This window comes from Emys orbicularis, chromosome 2, assembly GCF_028017835.1.
Source record: "Emys orbicularis isolate rEmyOrb1 chromosome 2, rEmyOrb1.hap1, whole genome shotgun sequence".
NCBI lineage: Eukaryota > Metazoa > Chordata > Testudines > Emydidae > Emys > Emys orbicularis.
In genome coordinates, this window is record NC_088684.1 from 225,441,577 (window position 1) to 225,457,489 (window position 15,913).

The 15,913-nt window shown below is 39.3% G+C and overlaps 1 protein-coding gene across 2 annotated transcripts in view; it reads left to right on the plus strand.

The window, feature by feature from the left end:
* Positions 1-4,988, plus strand: part of THRB (thyroid hormone receptor beta) — a 67,489-nt gene extending 62,501 nt beyond the window's left edge. For both annotated transcript variants that reach the window (XM_065397925.1, XM_065397924.1), the window contains 2 exons: positions 1,795-2,053; positions 4,747-4,988. In XM_065397925.1, the coding sequence (XP_065253997.1) occupies positions 1,795-2,053; positions 4,747-4,988 (501 nt within the window). The remainder of the gene's footprint in view (positions 1-1,794; positions 2,054-4,746) is intronic.
* Positions 4,989-15,913: the final 10,925 nt, after the last annotated feature.

The following is a 15,913-nucleotide window of genomic DNA, read 5'->3' on the forward strand; positions in this document are numbered from 1 at the left end:
TCTCTCCAGACATTTCTCATTTTTCTCTTTATTCCCTCTCTGTTTCCCCCCCTTTCTTTCCCTCTCTCTTTTTTCTCTGCATTTGTCTCCCATTTACCATCTTTATATAATTGCTTTCTTTGTCCTTTTTTTTCTTTCTCCTTCTCTCCTCCCTTACTGGATCTCAGCAGCCAAACCACAGCACTTCCTTTGGGAAGCTAAACTGCCGCTTTCCCCATGCAGCCCATCTATGTGCAACTGCTGAGCTTGATGCAGAAGGAAGCTGACTTGCCCTGACTGGGACATGTCATTTTCCGTATGTATCTAACACTTTAGACCTGACACTGGCCACACAGCAAAAATAACTGTGCAGTCCTAGTCAATTTTCTCTTTTTCGCTGGCTCCATGTTTAAAACTCTTCTCCTATAGAACACTGCTTTTGCCTCTGTTAGCCAATTGTCCATCATCCACGCTGTACGTTTTTCTACCAGATTAAATGTAATCATTATGCGAGTGAGTGCACAACTGCCAAAAACACACATTTACTTCACTTGAGATTCAAAGTGAAAAAATCATATCTTAATGTGAACCAAAAATGAAACAGATTTTCTCCTTTCTAGAACCCAATTAGGATTTAGCTTCATCTTCACGTAATTATCTACGTCATGTTTGCTGTTGACTTACAGTGACATCTTCAAAACAGTCTTGGAGATTTCACTCTTCTTTCATTATCATTTATTTATGTAGCTAGATAGTTTTATAGAAATGCTAAAAAGGGCACCTATTCCTACTATGCAGGCACCTTAGAAATAACATATAAATACAACCTAAGTGCAGTAATTCAGGAATTACCCTCCAACAAATCCTGCTCAAATAGTTCCCCATCTTTGGCATTACAATTCCCTCTCACTCCCTACACTTCCTCCCACCATTTTCAAACCCTGGGAAAAAGATGAGCCTTGCAACATGCCTTGAAGATAATGATGCAAATTCTGCTGTCAGTCACACCAGCATACCACTAAAGGCAACTGAGTCACATTCCTATAGCTGAAAGCAGAATCTGGCTCATTGTCTCTTATTAAATGCTTGATGGTTTCCAAAATATTACAGGGGGAGATTTCAAAAGTGATTAAAGGAATAAGGAGCACAAGTCCCAACCACTTAGGCATTTTTTAAAATCTCCTCTAGAGACAATATTTGTTTTACTACTTTTACTAAAAACCAGCCCACAATTATAGTTCTTCCCATGTGTGATCATTTCCTCCCCTATTCCTAGGTCAGAAAAGTAAGAGGTGCAGTATTGTTGTAATCAAAGAAACAACTGATAGTATTAATTTGTCGATTAAACCTTGCAAAATGCTTTTCAAATGGAAAGTGATATTATGAAAATGTATTGGGCTAGCTTTTCAAACCTGCTTAGCCTCCAGCAGCCCCATTGAGAACAGCACTTCTGAAAATCTGATCCCTTCATTTTAGTGCCTTAACGAGAGCTGAGGTCTTCTGAAATTCTGACCCATTAGTACTTCATTACGATGATATGATATATTAATTTCCAATGGAAATTGGGTGGAATGAACCCACTCAGAGGGATGGCAAAATATATAATACACACAGTTGTTAGCTTTTGCGGTGTGTCATTCATATTTGGGAGTATTTAGTCAATCAGCTGTATGGTGTGTAACAGCGTTAATAGTATATTTAGCAGCCCTGGATGTTTATTGAGAGTAACATGGATTTTATTGTATTTCAAAACTAAGTTTGCTTGAAAACCCTGGTTAGTGCAGACTGTTTCATTATCATGTGTAATCTCTGCAGCTGCCATGTGAAGACCAGATAATCCTTTTGAAAGGCTGCTGTATGGAGATTATGTCCCTCCGAGCAGCAGTGCGCTACGACCCCGAGAGTGAGACTTTAACACTAAATGGGGAGATGGCAGTGACAAGGGGTCAGCTGAAAAACGGGGGTCTCGGCGTAGTGTCTGATGCCATCTTCGACCTGGGCATGTCGCTGTCCTCGTTTAACCTGGATGACACGGAGGTCGCCCTGCTCCAGGCTGTGCTGCTCATGTCATCAGGTGAGAACGTATTGGGCACCACCAGAGCTTTTATAACCACCCCGTGTGAAGTTCTGGTTCATTGTATCTGCGGCAAATCTCTCTCTAAAAAAAACAGAGGGTATTTTAAATATAGGAGCACTGGCTAAGGCATCACTAGAATGATGCAGCTGAAATCCTTGGTTATTGCATCACACTGGGGCTTAGAAACTATGTGGATGAGCACCAAAAAAAAAACTTGATGATAGATAACGGTGGCCTTGGTCTCAGACCATGTGCAAACAGTGTAGAGGTCTGAGGTGGATTGGTTGCTGGAAAGGGATCAGTGATGTAGCTGAGTCTGGGCCAACATTCCCTGGCTTACAAATAGAGAGCCCGACATCAGCCATCTTCAGGCTAAGTTCTCTAAGGGCTGGGCTTCACTACGGGGAGATCAATGCTGCTGCGATCGATGCAGCAGAGATCGATTTAGCGGGTCTAGTGAAGACCTGCTAAATCAATGGCAGAGCATTCTCCAGTCGACTACGGCACGCCAGCTCTTCGAGAAGAGTAAGGGAAGTCGACCACAGATCATCTCCCGTCGATGCAGCGCAGTGAAGACACTGGAGTAAGTCGACCTAAGCTACGTTGACTCCAGCTACCTTATGGAGTAGTGTAACTTAGGTCGACTTACCCCATTGTGAAGACAAGCCCTAAGTGTCCTGCTCTTTTGCTCTAGCCCAGGGTGCTGTAACGTACAGGACTGAGAATGTGGTTCATGGGCAACGACAGACCTGGCAACTTGTGGGAGAGGAGGGGTTGAGACCACTTTAAGACTTGAGTAGTGAACAATACATAGGGCAGGGGTTTACATTGACCTTCCTGATCATTTGCATTCATTTGACATTTCCACTGAAAACGTCTGAGTCTCTGTTTATTTTCCAAAGCCTTAGCTTGTAAAATAGTGATTTCAGAAGGCATTTCCATAGGAACTTCTTTCCTGAAAGTGACCTTTAAATGTTTTCTCATAAAGGAAGCATTTTCACAGCCAGACTGGCGCATTGCTTCAGTGCTGATTTCGAGGGAGGAGCACTGTCTGCTGAATTGCCAGCACCACTGAGTGCAGTTCATAGGTGTTCCTGGAGGCCTGCTCACCTTGTGCCTTCCCATGGGATCCTCCATCCCGTTTTCATGAATGTAAACTCACTGCCTGTAAACCCTAGGTGCAAGATCTCAGCCAACCTTGGTTGAAAAGCTGCAAAAGACTTTGGGTGAGATATCCTTCATTAGATAGGAGGTTAATCTGATAGTTAAGTTTAGTCTCTAGAAAGCATGTTATGATTTTGTTTTTTATGTAACCATGTGTTTCCAATATTCTTACTCACCATCTCCTGAATGTCTAGACTTTGATAATAAACTTATTCTTGTTTTCACTATAAATATATCTCAGTGCTGTGGTGTTAAGTAAAATACTGGTCCTGAGCTGAATCTTATAAGCTGCTGTACATATTGTTCCTTTGGGGACAGCAGACACAATGTTTCTATAAGTAGTCAAGGGCTGGATATCACAGGGAAATGCTTCAAAGGGACTTGGGGACTGGGGTGCACCTATTGTTAACCGGTAAGGACAGTAAGGGCTGGCATGGCACAGAGGAGAGTGCTTGGGTGGCTACAAGGCTGGTGATGTTAGAAAGCTGACATCCAGCTAAGCACAAGCAAGACTCACTGACACTGGACGCAGGGGGAACAAGGTGACTCACAGTCCTGGGTACCCCAAGAATTGTCACAGTGGTGTAGTCAGCAGGATGAGGGGATGTCTTCTTTGCCTTCTACATAAATCCCCAAAGTTCTTTGTCGGTAGTCAGAGTACAGGCTAACCACCTGTGGCTTGTTTTGCATCTCTGCTTCTTCTCTGTTGACTTCACCTCTCTTCGTTGACTTTGTATGTAAATGGGCATCCATTGTGTTGGCTTATAATGCTTGATTTACATCCTGACAAAGAGACCAGTGAATAAACATCTCTTTGTCTAACAGAAAACCAGTTTTTTCATCTCTGCTGGTGGCTAATACCTTGCTGCAGACTCTACGAGCATATCTTCAGTATCTATACAGAACTCCTTACCTAGTATCTGTACATACATTTCACAACGGCATTAAAGACCATGTGAGCAGGGTTTCATTTAAGATCTAACGTGACATTCTTTGGTGAACTAGAATGTACATAGCAGAATCAGGATATTTCTATATCCCTCTTGCCAGCTGGCATTGAGGGCTTCTTGGGTCACAGTTGTAGGTCTGCCGCTGAAAGGGAAAACAAAAACAGGAGAGAATTGTAATTTAGAGGTGTGGGGGGGGGGATTTTTGATGAAGGAAGTTTTTATTCATAATTATTTGTAACACAGTAACACCTGGAACCCCAGCTGAGATCAGGGCTCCATTACGCTAGGAAATGAACATACCAATAATAAGAGACTGTACCTGCCTGAATAGCTTGCATTCTAAGTGGACTAGACAGACAAAGAGTAGGAGGAAGGAACCATTACTATCTTTGGGGTACAGAGAGATTAAGTGAGCAAGGACACATGGGAAGTTTATGACAGAGCCAGGATTTGAATACAGATGCCCTGAGTCTCAGTCCAGTGCCTTTCTTACATGGTCATCCTTCCTCTCTTGATTTTGATTAGGAATTTATTATTGTAAATGAATACATTCATCGTGTTTCTTTTTACCTACAGATCGCCCAGGTCTCCTCAGTGTTGAGAGGATAGAAAAATGTCAAGAAGGTTTCCTCCTGGCCTTTGAACACTACATTAATTACAGAAAACATCACGTTGCACACTTTTGGCCAAAACTGCTGATGAAAGTGACAGATCTACGAATGATTGGAGCCTGCCATGCCAGCCGCTTCCTGCACATGAAGGTGGAATGCCCCACGGAACTCTTTCCCCCTTTGTTCTTGGAAGTGTTTGAGGATTAGAAAGACTGGAGTGGTTCTCAGAATTCCTATAGCACTACTGGCTGTCATTTCATTCCATTGCCTAGCTCTTCTTCTGTTCTTTTTGTTTTGGTTTTGTTTTTTGTTTTTTTTAATAGACATTGATGAAAATGTCCCTTTAATGCGGGTACTTGTGACTATTGCATTTTGTCCTTCAGTCCCTTGATGTGAATGCTTTGACAGCTTAACAGTGAAAACACAAACAAACCAATCTTGATCACCAGCACTTAAGTGGTCACCAGCTCACATCCATCACTGCTTGGGGAAATGGGGAGATAAAATTGAAGTGGCAGAAAATAAACAGGCCTCCAAGGCAAAGCACTTTGCCCTGCCTTTTTCCCAGTATTACCTCATTTTGCAAGCCACAAGTGAGATACAGTGTCTAGTTTTCCATGGTCATTCTAAGTGTAACCATTATCATTGTGACCTAAGAATACCATCATCACTGTGATTGCATCACATTCTTGGGATTATGACATGGATCATAAATATCTGTGTCCTCTACAATCAATTCTTTTTTCAAATACACAGTGGGGAGGAGGGGTTGATATATTTTTTTCATTTGTACAAAATGAGGGCAAAATCCTTCAGCCCTTGCTCAGTTAAAACTCTAGATGACTTCAGTGGGAGGTCTACTGGAATAAAGACTGAGGGCTTGATCCTATGAGGTGTTGAGCTCTTCCAACAGGTGCAGGGAGCCCTCAACTCAGGTTGACTTCAGGAGAGGAAATGAAGGGGGATGTCACATCAACATCCAAGTGGCACTGGAAGGGATGGGCACTTGGCAGGTCTCAGTATGCACTCAGCACTCTGCAGGAATGGGTCTTTTATCCTGGCTGCAGGATTTGCCCAGGGTTACGCAAAGATACAAATGATCACAGGGAGAAAAAAATGATTATGATGAACTCCAAATAGGATAGAAACCTACCCTATTACTAGTTATGCTCCAGACTGTACAGCTTTATCCCAGTAACATGTAGAGTATGTCTTGAGAGTAATCTCTGATAGATAAATACAAAGAAAACTTCAGCATCTGTCTTAAACATATTGCCGTCTTTTTGTACCTTTTTGTACGTGCATTTTTATTTTGATTGGCTAGATTCTCTCTCAATTCCCTGAAATCAATTATTTCTATTGACTGCACTAGTCGGAGCTGAACTGAGCAACAACAGGATGTCCTGCTGGTGAAATCTGCCAGCCAGCGCTCCTGGCACTCATTTGGGCCTTTTTCAAGGGCATTATGAGTAGAGATTCTTCTGTTTCATCCATCCTCATCACAGGGTGATAGTCTCTGAAGTTTTATAAACTCCAGGCCAGGCAAGTCTCCTGGTTTATCTATAAGTGGGATACATCAGAAGGACATCCTCTTCCTGGCAACAGAAAAGATTTAGTGCAGCCTCAGACTATGTTTCATGCTCCCTCTGTTGCATTGTGCATTCACATATCAATAGATAACAAAAACAGAAGGAGGTATCTTTTCCTGCTCAACTAGACAGGCATTGTTATAATTGGACATTCAAAGCTAAAGGCCCTAATCTAGCCCTAGGTGTTTGACTCGTGAAAATGTGGTACTAGGAAAACTTTCATTGTGGGCAAAACACCAGGGGAATTTTGAAATTATTTTCACTCCTGCTGCAGTGCGAAGAAAGCATTTGGAATACTAACGGTCATATTTTCAGCCAGGCTGAATCCCTGCCACCGTGTTTATTGGTGCAACTTGCATCTATACCTGCAATGAGTTGTGAGCATTAATCTTAGTAGTTTACATATTGGACTTCTAAGATTTGTGCCCAAAATTCCATGTGGGTGTAAAACACACAGGTGCATTTTTTGCAGGCACAAGGGAAGCCAGGCCACTGGAAACTTGCTCTTAAATGTTTGGTTTTTGTATGAGGTTAAAAACACCTGTTGGCTCCCATTCTTCCACCTCCCCCCAAAGCAAATGTTTGAATGACACCATTCTCCAGATTGTTTTGCAGTAAAACCCAGAGTATGTCATGGGGTCAGGGACATCATCCAGAATACTGGGGGTTATACTTGGAATCAAAACCCATACAAAATAATGAGAATGATGGGTTTGGTCCTGCAAACTCTTCCTCAGATGTGCAGTCTCAAGAAAGTCAGTCAGTAGTGTGAAAACTGCTCACACGAGTCAGGGCTTGCATGAGCAGATCCTAACTGCATGCATTAAAAGAAAAATAATTGCACAAATCTTAAAATCAAATTAGTTAGAATGACAGATATCTGTAGAAATTAAATAAAATAGTTGATCCATTTCTTGCTTCTGTTTTCCAGATCTGGTAAGCAAAAATAAAATGAAACGTACAAACCTTTTAGAGCTGTATTCTGCCCCTAATCTTTATGGGAAACACCCACTGATGCCAGTGAGAACCCCACACATGCTCCTAAAGCTATATATGACTAATTTAGTGTACAAAAATCTGATCGTGCCGCAGGTGAAAGAGAGAGAAAAACACTCTTCTTTCTGGCAGCTACCAGTGTTGGCAACTCACAATTTTATTGCAAGTCTTGAGATATCTGCTGTTTTTTTGATAGCCCCTGCTCTGGGAATCATGTTGTTACATGATTTTTTTACATCATGATTTTTTCTGGTGCTTTTGGTTGTAGAAAAAAGCTTGAAAATGTGAAACTCAAATGTTCAAAATGTAGAAGGCAAATAAGAACTCAAAACTGACAATTTAGAACTCTCGCGATTTTTAAGCCAATCTTGTGATTTTGGGGGCCTGGTTCATGATTTTTGAACCCTTGGGATTGGCAATTCTGAGTTACTCAAAATAAATAGCATAGAAAAGGTAACAGTTGTACAAAAAACAAAAACAAAAAAGATTAGTCATCTGACTCAGGACTCAGGAAAGCTTCATCAGTCTGATCCAGCACTGAGAATAAACACTTTACAGGCTGGCTGCTGTTAAAATGGCTACTGGTACGTGAACCTGTCCCCATTAAATCTAACAAGCAAAGCAATGAGGTTTAAAAGTATTAGATTTAGTAGATTACACTATTGAGTGCCTGGAATTAGGCACTTAATTTGTATTTAAATGTCCGAATCAGTGGCTGAATTTCCAAGATGTTGACTTCATTGGGAACTGTGACTACTCAGTATCCTGAAAAATCAGTCCACCTCTATTTAAGTGACTAAACATGGATTTCGGTGCCTAACGTTAGGAAAACAAGCCTGAAAATGTTGGTGAGTGTTTTTAGCAATGAGTACATATAGCAGTATTTTTTTAACCCTTTTTTTATATTAAAGGTATGGGATCTGGCAGTAATTCATTGCGGTGAATTACCAGTATTTATCAATCCAAAACCAATATCCATCTTTTAGTTTAACAGATGTGATCTAGTGACATTTAAGGCCCTGATTCCATACCAATTTTACATTGTCTGACTTCATTAACTTCAGATTTACACCAGTGCATAATTAGAACCTATATTAGGCTCTGATCTTGCAAACGCTGGACTTAGCCCCCCTTCCTGCAATGACTTATGCACATGATTAAATTTGCATACATGCGTAGTCCCAAGTCTTTGCAGGCTCAAGAACATAGTGCTTGCTACTGTGAGTAACAGACTTTAGTGTCAAGTATCAGGGGGTAGCCGTGTTAGTCTGTATCTACAAAAACAACAAGGAGTCTGGTGGCACCTTAAAGACTAACAGATTTATTTGGGCATAAGCTTTCGTGGGTAAAAACCTCACTTCTTCAGAAACTATTCCCAGTAGTAAGCACTACACCCAGTAGTATTTGTAGACTAAGGCCTTCTGACTGAGTGCAACAGAACTGAACTTTTCAGTGCAGTCCATACTCTTGTGTTTGATGGTGCCACATAACTCTCATTTTTGCTCTCTGGTCTAGAGGTATAGCAAGTGGGGTCTTTTATTCATGATTCTTTCTGTCAACCCAGCTCTTTCATTGTCATCTTCACTGTTTTTGCCCTACATAATACATGCATATAGATTTTATTCCTTTCATCTGGCATCCCAACTTAGTTCGAATATTTAAAATAACGTATATACAGTGTGATAATGATTTTTGTTTACACTCTGCCAAAATGTAGACTTTAAAATTAGACCTCTAAGGTCCAAAATCATCTTTGAGGTAAATGCTTGCTCCTTCAGGGGTCGGTTTCAGAAAGAAAAAAGAAAAAAAATGACCAGAGGGAGAAATCAGAAATCAGCCTAGGTAGGGCTGTTGATCACAAGCAGAGCATGTCATTGTTAGTGATGTATTTTTATGCTATGGAACTCTAACCTGTATGTGTCATATTGACTTTTTGCTGCATGAATCATACACTATAAAAATCAGTCTTATTGTTTTGAGACGTAGCCAACATTTGTAAGGCTAAACCTTTTTCAGTGACAGAATCAAAATCAGCAACCAAGGAACATTCTTCTCTCTCTCTCACTGTGAGAGCAGTTAAAAGTGTCCAATACTTGTCTTTTCACTAACGTAGAGACTCCAGGACCTAAACAAGCTCTTAATTTGTCCTATTGTTGTAATAATATGGAACTGATTACCAGCTGTTTCCTTTTGATATTGCTATGATATGATCCCTATTTAAATTTTATATAGAGAAATTTTATTCTAGTGCAATAGAGATTTATTTTCCACTTAAAGATTCAAAGTAATGTGAGCACATCTTTTTACAACAGAATAATCTTGTTTTTAAAAAAAAGGTTTGGCCTTATCACAAAGTTTTACCGTGTTGTATAAATGTTTAGCAAATGCAAAGAGTATGCATTTCTTGTGTGTATCCACATTGACTGCCGTCGCCTTCAAAAGCAATATTGTGCAGGTAAAAGTTTTTTGTGACTGTCCATTGCACAGTTTACCTACTTTAAAAGCTAACCCTATTTATGCACAAGACAATCAAATGTAAATCTGCATCAGCCAGATGGTGTAGATTAAATTTGTTTAAATTACTGAGCACAATGTAAAACATTAAAAGACACTTTATTTAATTACACATTTAATGTTGGTATAAATAATATCAGGGCATGAACTAGCTGACACACTGTAATTTCTTTTTCTCTTTTTATACTTTCTTAACTCTTCATTTTTAATTTGTTCACAACTACATCAAATTAGTCTTTCATGCCATTTCTTTAAAAAAGACAAAAGGTTAACTTTTTTTATTGTTATCATTGGTTTCATGCCCTGAGGGTAAGACAAACATTACACGGTATAATGAGAGACAGTATTTGGATGATGTATTTTTTTGCAAACAGGAGTAAGTGACATGCTATATCAGTAATATTTTTTCAGCCTAAAATATATATATATTAAAAATCTGTGACCGCAAATCTTTTAAACTATCCGAAGAGAAAATTTGTATATTTGGGAGGAGAATAATTTTTACATAGCTTTTGTATGCAGATATTCAAATGTAATTATGAATATAGTGGGCCTAGATAACTGTGTAAGCTTGAATTCTAAAATGAAAAAGCTTATAACTGAACTGTTTTCAGTCTCTCTCTTTTTTCTTCCAGAATGTTTAATCTGGGCTGTTACGTAGTTGTAAAGTGCTATGCAGTGCTACACTGGGAATGATGGGGTCTGAGACGAGCCTTATATTGCTCCCCAACCTGTTCACACTTCTGTTCTTTTAGGCTTTTCCCATCATATATAATCTCTCCTCTCATATACACTCTCTCCTACAATGGTTCTGATTCTCCTCTTGTTCACACCAGTTTAACTTAATTTACTTCAGTGGACTTACTCCTGATTGACATTAGTTATGTTTTAAAATGAACACCTTTTTTCCTTGTTATGTTAGAAGCATAGACCCAGAGGAGTTAGATTAAAAACACATAAATACTCTTGCTGGAAGGCTGCAATGTAACACTACTGTATTTCTAAGAATTCAGACCAATTACACATAGGGCTGTCAAGTAATCACAGTTAACTCAAGCGATTAACACAAAAGAAATTAACTAGATTAAAAAAATTGATTGTGATTAATCGCAGTTTTAATCGTACTGTTAAACAATAATAGAATGCCAATTTAAATTTATTATAAATATTTTTGAAGGTTTTGCTACAGTTTCAAATATATTTATTTCAATTACAATACAGAATACAAAGTATACAGTGCTCACTTCATATTATTTTTATTATAAATAATATTATTCAGTTCACCACATACAAGTACTGTAGTGCAATCTCTATCATGAAAGTGCAACTTACAAATGTAGAATTATTTTTATATAACTGCACTCAAAAACAAAACAATGTAAAACTTTAGAGCCTACAAGTCCACTCAGTCCTACTTCTTCTTCAGCCAATCGCTCAGACAAATGTTTACATTTACAGGAGATAACGCTGCCTACTTCTTATTTACAATGTCACTTGAAAGTGAGAATAGGAATTCACATGGTGCTAGATATGCTAAACATTCATATGCCCCTTCATGCTTTGACCACCATTCCAGAGAACATGCTTGCATGCTGATGATGCTGGTTAAAAAATAATGTGTTGATTAAATTTGTGACTGAACTCCTTGGGGGACAATTGTATATCTCCTGCTCCATGGTTTTACCCACATTCTGCTACATGCAGATCTGACAAAATGCAAGGAAGGTACCAATACGAGATTTCTAAAGATAGCTACAGCACTCCACCCAAGGTTTAAGAGTCTGAAATGACTTCCAAAATCTGAGAGGGACGAGGTGTGGAACATGCTATCAGAAGTTTTAAAAGAGCACCACTCCGATGTGGAAACTACAGAACCTGAACCACTAAAAAAGAAAATCAACCTTCTGCTGGAGGCATCTGACCCAGATGATGAAACTGAAGGTGCATTGGTCTGCACTGCTTTGGATCGTTATCAAGCAGAACCAGCTTGTCTCACTTTCAGGTGACATTGTAAATAAGAGGCAGGCAGCATTATCTCCCATAAATGTAAACAAACTTATTTGTCTTAGTGATTGGCTGAACAAGAAATAGGACTGAGTGGACTTGTAGGTGCTAAAGTTTTCCATTGTTTTGTTTTTGAGTGCAGTTATTTTTTTAACATAATTCTACATTTGTAATTTGCACTTTCATGATAAAGAGATTGCATTACAGTGCTTGTATGAGGTGAATTGAAAAATAATGTTTCTTTTTGGGGGGGGTTACTGTGCAAATATTTGTAATCAAAAATAATATAAAGTGAGCACTGTACATTTTGTATTCTGTGTTGTAACTGAAATCAATATATTTGAAAATGTAGCAAAACCTCCAAAATATTTATAATTTTATAAATATTTATAAATTGGTATCCTATTATTGTTCAACAGTGCAATTAAAACGCCAATGAAGCACAACTTTTTTTTAAAACTTGCAATTAATTGCAATTATTTTTTAATTGTTTGGCAGCCCTAATTACATGCAAGATCCCAAAACCAGAGAAAGACAAAGTAGGCTGCTCCCTAAAAAAAACAAAGAGGCACAACTCACCCCATCTTACTCTAGGCTGGGTAGCTGCAAACTGATCCTACACTTCCCTACAAAGCCCTCTCACCTGCAAACACTACCAGAAATACCCCCACTCCCATTCTTAAATTGCTAGCTTGCAATTTCAAGACAATCCTCAGTATACCACATTCCAAGTCTAGACAGTGCAAGTGTGAGAGGAGAATGAGATCCCCTGTCTGCTCACACACCCCATTTCTCTCTCACATGCACACACTCCCTCTCTTCCCTGTTGGTGCTGCTTCTCTTCTTTCACTCTCTCTCTCTCTCTTTTTCCATCCTTCCCCTTTCACAAGCCTTCTGTCTTTCCCTTCTCTATCTCTCTTTTATCTACCTCATGGGGATGGGCTAGACCTGGAGATTGTAGTGGATATAGTTTCCCAATACTTCCTGATGGGACCTACAGGTTAGGATGTAGGTTCAGGGTGCTTGGCACAGGCTTTCCACTGGCTGAGTCTGGTCTCAGGATAATGGTCCTGGTTCCCCCAGACCCCGACAGCATCCCTGGTACCAAGAATCTCCAGCAAGATACTGAGCTTTGTCAACTTCTACTGATGTAGGTGCCCAGCACTTTGCAGGGTCAGGTCTTTCATGCCCATGTGCACCTAAAGGGTCTGCACCTGCTCCCATTGCCATCCATGGGAACAGGACCTGGCCCTTAAGGAAAAGGACAACATTTTCAAATTTGGTACCTAAAGTTAAGCATCTAAATCCATATTTAAGCATCTAATTTTAGGTACCCAAGTTTGAAAATTTTGGCCAAGATCCTTTGAAGCGCTGAGGTGATGTCAGTAATGAAGGAGGGTGCTCAGCACCTCACAGGCTCAGCCCATGCATGAAGGGGAAATAAGGCGAACCTTTTCCAGTAGCGACTGAATTATTTGCTGCCTAACACCTTGGTTATATGTATCTAAAATACAATTATGCCCAAGATAAAATTGCTGCTATTTACATAGCTCATTTCAGTTGGTTATTTCTGAAGTTTCTGCTGCGTTGAGCTTTGTTGTTTTAACTGGTGAATTCGCTGTTTGTCACAAAAAGAGCTCAAATTGGATCAAATACCAGCACCGGCAAATAGGAGCGTGATGTTCATTTGCGGGCAAAATTGGTGTGTGGGTGTGTCTGTGATTATATATATAAATAATTACATTACAAAATTAAAAGCACGTTAAAGTGGCAAATTCACCACCTAAAAGTTAGGAAATGTCAGTATTAAGGGTGCCTGTGCATCCTTAATTCAGCCTCCGTGAGTGTATGCACTAAGAGGCAGTCTTGAACTACATGATCACATACTTGCTTGTACATTAACATCAATGGGAGAGGCTGGGTGCTCATCCCTTTTGAACACTGGGCCACTTGTTTTTGTATCTAAATATGGAGTTGGAAGCCTAACTTCAGGTATCTATTTTTTTTTAATCTTGGTCTCGTGTGTGTGTGTGTGTGTGTGTGTGTGTGTGTGTGTGTGTGTGTGTGTGTGTGTATATATAGAGAGAGAGGCCACTATTTTTAGCAATGTAAATTGTATCAAAACACCTCACCCTTACTCCAAAATAAGAGTGTCTTCAGAAGACTTTAATGGGCACTAACTAGATGTACATTACAACCGATTCAGTTACTTTGGTTCCAGTTTCCATAGAGTGTACACATTGCTTTGAGCAACACCGTACTGATGGACAGCCAGGGGACACTGTTATCATTTTAATCGGATTGGGAGCAACACAGACTGTATTCTGTGAGTCTTAAGGTGCCTGGGTTTTTTACGAAACGAGAGAGGGAAATGTTTCTCAAATATATTTGTCATCTCACATTACTTCTTTACTTTGAAAATTAAGTGAATGTGTTGATTGGTTGGTTTTTCATAAAAGTAGATTCCCTTTCAAAATGGATCTCACAGTAACGTCTCTGTCGTTGGGGAGAGCATTTACCCTGCAGTTGTTGACTGTAGCTGCCTTAACAGAAACTGTCACAGAAGCAAATGATTTGCCAGGAATAACCTGACCATTTGACAGACTCAAAGAGCAATTTTTGAATGAGGGCAAAATATAGCAAATAAATTATATAACCGTATGACTCACGTGGTATATTAACATTGCAATCATTTTATTAGAGCCATGCCCAGCAGCACAGCCCTAGTTAAGAGTTTCCAATTTAAAATAAATCCTAATTTAATTGCATCTGGCTGGAATGCTGCATACATAGGGTATCTATCCAGGTGCCAATTTTTATTGTTGTTGTTGTTGTTTTGATGAAGATTAGTTATAATCAGCTCAGTTTTAAAGTCATAAAGTCAACATATAAAGATGGTATTTTGAGCAGATGTCGATGCTCTTAAACCAAATCTAGACATTTTTTTTAAATATGGTTCTTAGAATAATTTCCATAGATTATACTCTTGTATGTACACTAGGGGTCACTTTCTGCCATCCTTGCTCACGTTCTGTAGTGATTTACTCCCTGAGTATTCCCATTGGTTCCAATGGAATCACTATGCACTCTGAGTAAGAATCTGTCCCTAAAGGCTGATTCTGCCATGGTGCTGACCAGTTACTTGGAGGCATTGAGCACCCTCAACTCCCATTGTGACCATATCTAGGCTCGGAACATCTGCTCCTGTCCCCCAGGCTTGACCACAACCAGCTAACATGTTTTTAAAGATAATGTGCCCTGTCTAAAGGTCCTGTTTAAAATCATGTCATCAGGAAGCTAAAGCATTTTAAAACAGGCCCCGTCTTCTTCAGCTAGACATGACCTGAGTGAGAATATCTCAGTTTAGCACCACACACAACTGGGTTCCAAATGGTTTTCCATATGTTAACAGATGGGGGCGAGGAGGTAATAGGTAGGGAAGAAACAGTTTAAAGTGGCTAGCTGTTAACCTTTGAAAAACAACAGCTGTGGGTTCACACGACTGCTGGAGCGAAATGTTCAGCAAAAATATTAATGTTTAGAGCTTGACATTTCCAAATTACACTGAGCTGAATATTTAAAAAAAAAAATACATGTGGTAGTTGAACAACCCCAAACATTTTTTTCATAATGATATTTTAAGCCCTACTTTAATGTAAATAGCAATAAAAATAATAATAGTGCTAGAGCTGTTTGGAAAATGTTAATTTTTTTTCCCTGAAATGTTAAAATATTTTCTTTTTTTTTTTTCTTTCTTTTTTTTGTAATAGTCCCATAAAGATCATTGTGGCTTTTATTCTTCCTTTCCTCCCACCCACCCCCCTTCATGGAAAAGGGCAGTCAAGGGGGGGAAGAGAAGAAGGTTGTGTGTGTTTTTTTGTTGAAAAACGTTAACATTTTCATTTAAGGAAAAAATGCAATTTTCTGTCAAAAATGTTTGGTTTTTGCAGAAAATTTTTGGCGACCTCAAATAATGTATCAGTTATAAGCAGCCCTTTTTTTCCCAGTGACTTTTCTCAGAGCTCTGTT